The sequence below is a fragment of the Cetorhinus maximus genome, chromosome 4, assembly GCF_964194155.1.
Source record: "Cetorhinus maximus chromosome 4, sCetMax3.hap1.1, whole genome shotgun sequence".
Taxonomy (NCBI): Eukaryota; Metazoa; Chordata; class Chondrichthyes; order Lamniformes; family Cetorhinidae; genus Cetorhinus; species Cetorhinus maximus.
The window spans coordinates 87,970,642-87,981,743 of record NC_135882.1 but is presented as its reverse complement, the minus strand read 5'-3'; the positions used below and the strand labels follow the sequence as shown (position 1 = coordinate 87,981,743).

The following is an 11,102-nucleotide window of genomic DNA, read 5'->3' as shown; positions in this document are numbered from 1 at the left end:
AGTGTCCCATATGCCTTTTTCACCACCCCACTAACATGCCCCTCCACCTTCAGAGATCTATGGACGCACACGCCAAGGCCCCTTTGTTCCTCAGAACTTCCTAGTGTCATGCCACCTAGGAATGTCATAACATTCATGTCACCATCACCAAAAATCAGCACCATTGGCAGAAAGCTCTTGTAACCAATGTGCGTTTTGGTCAGAAAGATATGGCTCATACATGAGTATTCTGGGGCTCACTCTTCTATATATAGAATATCCTATATTCTATAGATACCACTGAAATATAATCACATACCAGCACTTTCAATCAGAGATTAAAACAATTACACTGGTGCACAATTCCACTAATGTGAAGCAGTAGCTGAACCACATCTGGGATCGAGGTCAAAATCCTGCAATTAATATGAAACATGAGTACGTTTCACTAAAGTCTTGCTACCACCATATTCCACCAATGCTATTTAAGTTTTACGGTTCATTCAGTAGATGAGTAATAGTGATAGAAAAATCTAATCTTTTTTGCAGAACTGAAGACCATTTATACCCACAAAGAATATTGAAACTTATGTTTGAGGTCGTGGGCAATCATTTTAGTAAATGCAAGAAAAGCAAGAAAGAATGTTCAAACAAAAGTATTGATCTAAACTGCAACTTGATTAATGTGTCCTCTCACTTAGAGCATCATTTAAAAACTGCTTGTCAGAGGGATCTGGGGGCAGGTATTTTATGCAGAAGGATCCTTGGTGGTAAAATTCTCCTTCAGTGATATCGTGAACAGGAAGTGAAACACATCACTCAGCGGACAATGGGCCATGACATTATGTTACTAGAGAGGAAGCTGTGTAACTACACGGAAACTTTTTACACAAAATGCATGTTGCACGTCTGCATCCTACAAGCAGGTTTTTAAAATAAAATACAGTTGTTCGGGATAGCTTCTGAAAAGTCATCAAACAAATCAGATTTGTACAACAGGCCTAAAATGTTTCCCTGTCATATATGTCTCAAATCTTTTCTGTAGCCTTTAATTTTTTTGTTCTTAGTTCCATGATTATAGACCACAGGCCTGGAAACACACCAATATCAGCACTTTGTGATAAGTCTCACGCCTTTTGAACATTAGTGAATATACATAACTGAGAAAATGCCGTTCTTCAAGTTGTTTGTACGGTTGTTAACAAGTTTGAAAATCCAAATTCTTTGGTGGGAAAAAATTAGAGGGGGTTAAATTCGATTGACCCCGAAATTGGGCGGAGAGATTGTGATGCATGTTTAGCCCAAGGTCTATTAAAGTAATGCAGGCTACTCATAAATTTGGTGCTTTCTGGTGGTTTAACTGATTGCAGTGTGCAGCCCAGCACTGAATATGCTGCTGAATGGCCGCATGACTCAATCGAATGACCAAGTTCTTGCGAGGCTAGCACCCCTTAAAACTAGCCTGCACTACTTAAAGTCAGGGTGCATCTATTAAGGGCGAGGTGCATTCTGGCTGAAGCAGGGCTGAAACTACTTGGAGAAAAGTGGAAGACCTCATGGAAAACAAACCAGAGGGTCTGCCCCAAGGTTTTTGAATGCCACCTTGGTGTATGAGGTTGACATGAGGAGAGAGATCCTCTTTCTGCAGGGGCCCAGGAGGCCCTCCAGACAAGTGCTGAGAAGGAAGTGGAAACTTCTTGCGATGTGGAGTGAATAGCCCATGCCACGGAGCACCCACTCTCTGCATTGATGTGGTGACTGAAAGATTGCTGGACTGGCGCTGGATGATCAAATCATGACTGCTGCCAGAATAGTGCGCACTCTCAAGAGAGATTACAACGATAGACCCAAGATCGGTAGCAAATGGTGTACTCGGTGGCCTTGCCGTCACAATCAATGCCTTCCCAACATCCAGCACTGCTCCCTGCAGACTTTTCTGAACTCCTCCCAACACCTATTACTTCCAAAATCTCAGTAAGGGCCAGGCGAAAGTAATAAGCTACCAACCTGCAAGATGGATGATATGGGGATATCATCCTTGAAGGTGGAGTTGAGTAGAAGATCAGCCATAATCTTACTGAGCACAGTAGCAGGCTTGATGGCCTACTGCTATTTCTTGTTTTCTTATGTTCTTATGATGATGCCTTTATATAATGCTCCTCCAGCTTCTTTGTGCTATTGAAAACATGTTCAGCTGTGCATGTGTAATAGCGGGTGTTAACTGGAGAAGTGAGGTCAAAGATGGCAGGTTAGGTGTTGATTCACTGTTGGACGTTGACAGAGGTCACAACCTGCCAACTCTGTAGGTTCCAGTGTATGTATGTAACCTCTGCGCTAATACCCTCAACAATATGGTATGGACTCCATTTTTCTCCTAAAGTGGCACCCATTGCTCTGAAACCCCTGGTGCTATGGAGCCAAATGTTTGCAACTAATACTTCTAATATGCAAAACAAACAGTGAAGATATTTGCAAAAGAGCAATATGTAAATAAATACTGGAAATCTTTGATCATTTTTCTGCAAAGAAGAAATCCAGATTTGGGTTTCTTTTTTATTATTACTGAAGAAACTAAATCAAAATAGTAAGCATAATCACACAATTTGAGACTGGTTGTGCCAGCAAAGTTAAATGGCACCCGAAATATTTTTCAATGCTTACAAAATTACTTACAAACACCTCTATTTATTATTTCATAAATAGGCGCAACAGTTTCCATTAAAAAAGATTAAATATAGACATACAGTATGAAGAAACAATTATATATAGCCATATGTCAAGGTTATAACTTAGCCATCTCCAATCAGTTGCTGCATCTAATAAACACCAGAGAAGCATTTGGCAGTTTTTTTTTTACACAAAAGTATAGAATGACATAATTACTAACCATTACACCATAGAAGATACAAAAACATCTATGTAGTACAAAATAAATGTGTTTTGTTTTTTAACACTTAAAAACTGTTCATGCTATTCTATGAGACAATTTGGGATTGCTTAATAAAACTGTTGGAAGCAATTTTGCAAATATATAACTATGAAACCATTTTCTTACAAATTAAGCAAAAAATACTAATCTTGCCAATCTGGTCCCATTTAAATGATATAATCTCACTGGACAGGGCCAGTATAAAGTTATGTTTTAGCTAGGAAAACCTTTTATCATTTTATACTCTAAGAGAGTGCAACACAGACCTATTTACAAACTTGCTATGAGTGCTATATCCATCAGTAAATGTTTTCACTGGTTAACTATCAACAACTGATGGAAGATCTAGGATTATATTCCTAGAATGACATAAAATTGCTAAGGCAGTTCACTACAGCAGCACTCCACAGCAAAACCAACAGTAAGCAAAATGATCCAGGTTTCCTTCAGAAATGAAGAGGGACATTTGTCCAATAATAATCTTCGATGGAAAGAAGCAAAATAATGTCTCATAAATTGGGCAATCCCACAAGCTTAAGTGCAAGCTTAAAGATCTAAGTGCTTAGCGACTTGTTCTCTAAAAGGACACAGAACTGCCTTGATGCAATCCATGTTTGAAGACTTCCCTGCAGTCATCATAGGAAAGAATGTCATATCCTCAGGTGAGGTAGAGTGCTTTATCCCTCTGCAAACTGCTACAGAGAAAAGAAGATAATTGTTATTTTTTGTAAGAAATAAATGGAGGTATAAAATTAAAACTTAACTAGTAAATATATGCATCTTCTAGTGTTTACTTAAACTGACGCCAACTTCAGAATGTTTTAATATTAGCTTATTACTGGGAAAAGGACAGTTGTTACACGATTGCAGGTTGAATTAATACTAATTCTTTTAAAATCAAAATACATACTGACTCGGTCATTCCTTGGTAATCAACTGTACATCATCACTGACAGTACTGAAAAACCTGTGGACAAAAATAGGAGTTAAGGAATAAATCACCTCAGAGGTGTGGCATCTGCTAGATTGGCTGCCAGCAATTTCTGAGTGCCATAACTCCTGCCAAAAACAGGTGTCAGGTTTCCTAATTATACGGATCAGGAGCTGAACCAGTTTTAGCATCGCAATGCTAGATTCAACAAAAACTTGGTGAAACATGCCAAGTTTTCCATGACCTCGAACAACGAGCTGCATCAGAACAATCAAGCAATATCCGTCGCTCAAAATTAATATGCAGATGAGGGCTAAGGCCCAATTTCAAGCAAGCCTTGGGCCTTCAGCTTAGGGCATGCATTACAGGTGCACTCTCCATTTTGTGCCGGATTTTGACATGAGACCTTTTCCTAGCCATTGTTTTAAAACTACTGCAATGTGCAGGGGTAAACAAACAAATAGCTACAGCTCGTGTACATGGGGGTTCACCCAGGAACCATCTAATTCAACATCTAAATGGTTTGTGTACCTTCAGGATTGTGACCTTTATAGGCTAGATTTCACATTACATTAATATAATACCACATAACAAATTAATAACAAATTCAAACAAATTTCTTGTAGATAAGAAATCTAAGGTGTTACAAGATGGAATTCTTCTTTCCTGATTTGCATGAACAGAAAAAGGTAGTTGTATAAAAAGAGGGCCACTCATTTTTAGTTTTTCACTGTGGATCTGTCTGAAGCATCTGTTTGAAATGGACATTTTGCATCTGGTCATGCATACCAGTCAGGTTAGAGGGTGGCCTTCCAATTTGCATTGTAGTCAGGGAAATAGTAAGCCTGGTAGTTTGCAAATTGTTTGGGTGCAAGGACAAGTGTGGCTGCACCACGTGTGCGGTAAACATCAGATTCCATAGCCTATGATATAGGGCAAGTGCTGAAATATTGCCTCAGTATCTTCCTCTGCATTATCAGCGCTAGGTGTTTTCCTCTTTGTCCTCTCATTATTTCTGTGTAGGATAAGGATATGGAGTTAATAATCACATAATGCAGCAATGTGAGGTAGAAAGGGATGAGAAAGAGAATACAATGTGTTCAGAGAGCAGGAAGCAGAAGTTGGCACATACCAAATCTAAAAAGGAAGAGAACAGTCATGGTCAATCTTGGGGCAATGATAATTTAGGGATAGCAACAATAGGTTGTTTGTTTGTCACAGGTGTTGATGTTCTTGGAAAACATAGAATGGAGTCCATTCAGCCCATCAAGTCCATGTTGGCTCTTTGCAAGATCAATCCAGTTAGTCCCACTCTCCCATCCTTTCCCTGTAGCCCTGCAATTTTTTCCCCTTCAAGTACTTATCTAATTCCCTTTTCAATGTCACAACTGAATTTTCTTCCATCCCCCTTTCGGGCAGTGAATCACAGGTCCTAACCGCTTGCTGTGTAAAAGTTTTTGACATGTCGCCTTTGGTTCTTTTACCAGTCAATGGACGACAGATGTAAGGGAAAGGGGGAGGGAAAATAATCAACAATTTAACAATAGTAGAATCAGAAGACTAGTACCTCAAATCCTAATAATCAACATGCGTATGGGCACAAAATATTAACATTCAATATAGTATCATAAACCCTACACATGGTATCAGTTGCATTTTGCATATTTGTCAAAATAACATTTGCAAATTATTTTTAGTATTGTGTTTAAGGTACTGACAATAGGTACATCATAAATATGTTGGAAAACATGCTTAAAGACAAAAAATGCGTATTGATAACATTCCTTGTCATGTGAAGGAATCATAAGGATGACTCTATGATCTGGTGTGCTGAGCGGGTGTGATGGTTGCAGGAACTAGGAAATCACGTTACGCAACTCATAATGTTTAAGTATCTCCAAACTAAGCTCCTGAAATTTCTGGAACAAGTCACAGTTTAAGTTGCAGTTTTTACCGGAGGGGAACGGGAATGTGGGTCAGACCTTGGCTTTGCTGGGGTTCTGCTGCATCTAGATCTAGTCATTTAAATTCCAGTCAGGGACAGCTGTGGCCAGATCTTCTGTGATAGGTCAAAGGTGTATGCCTGATGGAGTTCCCATGCATCCTCCAGAAACTTTCCCCTTTATGTCCTTATATCTTTACCTAGCACAAGTCTCTTTGAGGTCTTCTAAAGGCCGCATACCTTCGCTCGAGTAAGGCAATCAATCATGGGGACTATTGTTATCTTTCTTTAGTTAGACTGGCTTTAATGGAAGCAAAATATGGTCAAATCTATGATTTTCGTCGGTCCATTTGTGTCCCCAAGGACATTGTTCCAGCTAACAAGGTCATAAGGATTGAACTGCAGCCATCACTAAGCACTCTTTCAGACACTGGTGGCCTGACCTTCCAATACAAATGGCCCTGCCATCAGAATCTGAGATACAGCCTAGGCTGAGGGTCAGTGAGGATTCCACTCCACTGAGTTATGTTCACAGGATGGGCCCCAGCAATTTCCAGTGGAAGCCATCTCATCTCTGAGTCAAATCACTATGGCTGGGATTTTCCACCCCCATTCGTGGTGGGCATCTTCGGTGGCGAGTTTGGAGAACCTTGCAAGAAGGCCCTAGTCGTGTTTCCCCATGCTGTAAATCTAGGATGCGATTGTCCCCTCCCCCCGTCATTGGGCCACATTTCCCTCCGTCAATCGTCGGAAACTTAATTGTAATAAATTTGTATCTAATTATTGTGGCCACACGTCAGAATCATACCCCCATGTCAAATTTAAATCTCATGATGGTGTGATTAAAACTACATACATAATACACAAGGTCCTTTTCTTTGCAGACAGAAAGAACATGTTTCAGCTAAACAAAATAAGTGACAGCCATTCCCTAACTCGTTCCTCAGGGCAATATCTTGACCAATCAGGGTCAAGCTGCCTGTTTAAATTTCAAATAATGCTTGGCAGTTAGCTGTCAGTCACCATCAGTGGCGCATTCTCCATGGCAACACCGCTTTCCAACCAATCAACACTCTCTTCACATACAATATAAATTGTTTTTTTCCCCTTATATTAGTATTCTTGAAAAGCCTAGGCATGTCTCTTTTTACAGCGATTGCCTCTCTACTGTTAACCCTTTGTGTGCACACTTCAAACTCGAATGAGTGCTATGGTGCTGCAGAGCCATTGCGCGACTGGGCATGCCTGAGGATCCTGTTGGGAAAGGTGGCCATCAAGCACTGATGGAGGGGTGCACTCCTAGTCCCTTGCATTATGCCTCAGTTGACATTGAAAAGCCATCCTCATGGTACAAGCAAACTGTGAAGCCTTGTTAGGAAAATGCCTGTGCCTGTGATAGAGTTCAGGAGGCAGCTGAATGGCTGAATCTGCTGCCAATTGGTTATGGGATGTGGGGCGGTGCTGGGTGAGGGTATGGTGAACCATCAAAAGCACTAAACACTGAGCATCCATGTGGTGGCTTGGGCTCTCCGGCATGCGTTAAAGGGCCTTGGAAGGCAGCCACAGGCGATGATTTGGCCAAGAGTGGTCCTTAGGAGATACTTGCTGACTCTTGTGCCTCTCTCTTTGATACTACAGTGAGGGGACCATCAGGAACATGGAGACTGGTGATCTCAATGTCTGCCCGATTGCTTATAGGCAGGAGAGGAGGGAGAAGAATGCGATGGAGGCGCCTGGCTCGACAAAGGGAGGAGCAGAACCCTGAAGACCAAGGGGCAGCACAGCCTCCTCCGCATGCAGAGGATGAACACCTCAGAGCTGCCGTTCATCAGCGCATCATTAGACCCAGGGTCTACAGGCGACACATGTGCTACCTGCAGATGAGTGAGAACCAGTATCACCGATGCCTGTGCATGTCAAGTGAACTGGTCATGCACATATGCCACCTTCTGCAGTATTTGGTACCATGGGGACTTGGAGGGCATCAACTGCCAGTGGCAGTTAAAGTTAGTGCCACGTTCAATTTCTACGGCAGTGGCTCCTTCCATGGCTCAACTGGGGACCTTTGCAGTACACTCTCCAGAGGGTGTCACACATCATTGTGGCTAGTTGCATGCTACACAACCTGATGATGCAAAGGAGGGAGGACCTGGATGATGAGGAGACGCAAGAGCTGCATGTCTCCTCCGATGAGGAGGAAGTCGAAGGGGATAAGGGTATTGAGGTCCTGGAAGGCGAGGGTGCAGGCGATGAGGCCATTGCACTGGCCAGACGAGGCAGGCGTAGTTGTGAGGCCCTCATTGCCACAAGATTCCAGGAGGATTATGACAAGATGCAGTGAGGACATTCCTGAGATCTTCACGTTACACCTGTGAATGTCTGACACCCGTCTGGTTGAGGGCAGCGCACATACGCTCTGTGAAGAGGCTCATATCATCGAGATGCTGAGAAACAGCAGCCACATGGACTTTAGACAACTTGATCCTTTGGCAGGCTTCATCACCTGTTCCCTTCAGCACCGCACCTTCACCTATCAGGAGTGGTGTCAAGATGGGGGGGCGGCCCCGCCTCAAAGGTGCTGAGAGCAAAAACAGAACATCACAGAGCCCAGTGATGCTTGGGTATAAGGGTCTTGCAGCAAACATGAGCCACATGGAGGTGCAAGCGTCACTAAGCTGGGCAGTGATTTTGAAGACAGACGATCACTGTACTCTAAAGGTTACACTCTGCACAGGGGAGAGGCCCTGGACTGTGACAGCAGCCTTCATTTTGTGCAGGAAACAAGGTTTTACATCTGACTGGCACAAACACTGCTCAACATAACAACGAGCCATAGACAAAGAGACATTCTTGGGAGTGTATTTCCAATAGTCAAAATTATGTACATGCGATTAACACCCGTGCCCACATTGTGCAACTAAATCTTCTTGATCTTTCTAAACCTGCAGCTACGTCTTAGTGCTCCCCAACATCCACAGCAGAGGTGGAGGCGGCCTGCTGACTACTACATCCTTTTGTCTGTGATAACCTTGGTGAACATCCTCTGGCGGGCCCCAGACTTCCTTTTGGGGTCCTGCTGTGTGGCAGAGGCACCCTCCTCAGCCTGTGGAGCTGGAGCTGCTCTGGTCACAGGAAGAGAGAATTTGGATGGGCCGGACACTCCTGGAGACATCTTGGGTGGATGGCCCCAGGGTGTGCACCTGCTGAGGGCCCCTGGCTGACTCGAGTGAAAGAGTGAGCTCGAGATGCCTCACCCAACCCCACCTCCCCTTGCATTGGCACTGATGGATGCCTACAAGTGCCTCAGCGATGGAGTGCAGCTCCTGCAGCAGTGCAGGACCAATGTCCTGAACCAAGGTTTCCATGGCAGCTGCCATCCTACCAGTGTTGACTTCGATGTGTTGCCATGCCAGCGCTATCACCTCAGACAAGGTGGACGGACTCCTCCATCGTGCCTTGCAATCTGAGGAGTGCACCGGACATCCTTTCCTGATGCTCCCGAGCTTGCCTTTGCAGCTCCAGCAAGTGAGGTATGACCGAATCCAGAGGCTCCTCACCTGACTTGGTCTCAGCAGATTAATGGCCTCCAGCAATCCTCCCAGTGCGGTAACCTGGGAAAGTCCCTGCCTTGACCCGCTGTGGATCAGTGCGATGTGCTCACCAGATTGTGACTTCGAGGCTACTCTAGAACTAGGTGCCACCGAGGTATGTGTCTCTGCACTGGTGGAGGGTGTGGGTGAGCGCTGTGATGGGTATTCAAGTAGGGTGTCATCAGATTCCTCTTCCAAGGTTTCTTCGAGGCTTGAGTTGAAGACTTGGCTAGTGGATCCTCTCGGTCGCTTCCCAGATGTGTGTGCGAAAGCAAGGAGAAATAATTAGAGCATGGCAGGGGACTGCGGAACAGGGGAACTGACTCACAGCATGGTTGTCTGATGAATGTTGCACTGCTGGATCCTCAGTTGGTAGAGCACCGTCAACCTCATCATCAGCACAGGAACTGTCCAGATCTTCACTGGCCAGCTGGATGGCTCTATTTTCAAAGTCTGTGAGGACCTTGATGCTGGGCATTCCTCCACCAGTCTGTGACCTCTCCCTTTTGTTGTGTGCCAGATTGTCCTGCATGAACACAGATGGAGAGAGTGTAAGCAGGACGCCTGCCAGGCCAGATGATAAGGATGCCTGGCATGTGTGGGTGCCGATTGGTGCCATGGGCATGATGAGGACACAATGTGCAGGGCAGATGATGGTGTGTGTGAGAGAGTGAATGGTGATGTCCCTTGAACTGGCAGTGAGTGAGCTCCCTGCAGGTGTGTGATGGGTTTGTGAGTGTGTGAGTTGAGAGTGATGAGAAGGGTGACTTACCCTGGCAGAATGGAGGCGATTATTCATCCTCTTTTGGCACTGGGTGGCTGTCTACCTTTGCAGGGCGTTGGTGCTGACCACCACTGTCACTGCCTCCCAAGCTGGATTGCTACCCTTGCTTGCTGGTCCTCACCTAGATCGGGGGTAGAGGACTTCACAGCAGGCTTCCACTGCCAGTAGGCACCCAAGGGAGGCTTCACTAAATTTGGGGGCTGCATGTTTCGTCCCTTTGGCAGCCATGACGTTCCAACAGCTTTTGGTCCCTTAGAGAGTGATAGCTCTGTGCATGGGCTCCCTTTAAATATGGCGCCTGGTTACTTAAGGCCTGAGGTGATGGTGAGGCGGGCGAATCTGAGGCCGTTCTACCAGTGATCTGATGTGAAACTCCTGCCTCTGCATTTTTTAAACAAAGTGCCGCACGATTTGGTGGAAAATGTTGCCATTGCCATCGGTGGCTCAAACGCTGCTTTCCCTGCCCGATATTGGACCTTGCCAAGTTCTGGGACAATTCTGCCCTATGGGCTTGAGCTCAATTTGCATGTAAATTAACAGATGCATCAGCACAATATCCTTTATTCTTTCTTGGGATGTGAGCGACTCTGGCTAGGCCAGCATTCGTTGTTCATCCCTAATTGTCCTTGAGAAAAGTGGCAGTGAGCCACCTTCTTGAACTGCTGCAGTCCATCTGGTGTAGGTACTAAAATACTGAGGATGCACCGCATCCATTAAAATGCAGTTACTGTTATTTTGTAGGCAAATTCAGCAACTAATTAGTGCACAGCAATGTTCCACAATGTCCCAGTGAATAACGTAAATGATTGGATGATCAATTTTGGTGCTGGTGGCATTTGAGGGAAGAAGGTTGACATCCTCGGGTGGAATTTATTGCCCCTACTAGAGATATGTTCGGAGTCGGAGAGGCATGTGGCCCTGCCACACTTTCGCCTCCCTCCAACTAA

General features: G+C 44.5%; 1 protein-coding gene across 2 annotated transcripts in view; it reads right to left on the bottom strand.

Moving 5' to 3' along the window:
• Positions 1-2,485: 2,485 nt before the first annotated feature.
• Positions 2,486-11,102, bottom strand: part of tox (thymocyte selection-associated high mobility group box) — a 297,637-nt gene continuing 289,020 nt past the window's right edge. The window contains exon 9 of one of the 2 annotated variants that reach the window (XM_078540444.1): positions 2,486-3,603. In XM_078540444.1, coding sequence (XP_078396570.1) covers positions 3,567-3,603 — 37 coding nt within the window. In that variant the 3' untranslated portion in view covers positions 2,486-3,566. The remainder of the gene's footprint in view (positions 3,604-11,102) is intronic. The other variant, XM_078540445.1, reaches the window with a different exon arrangement.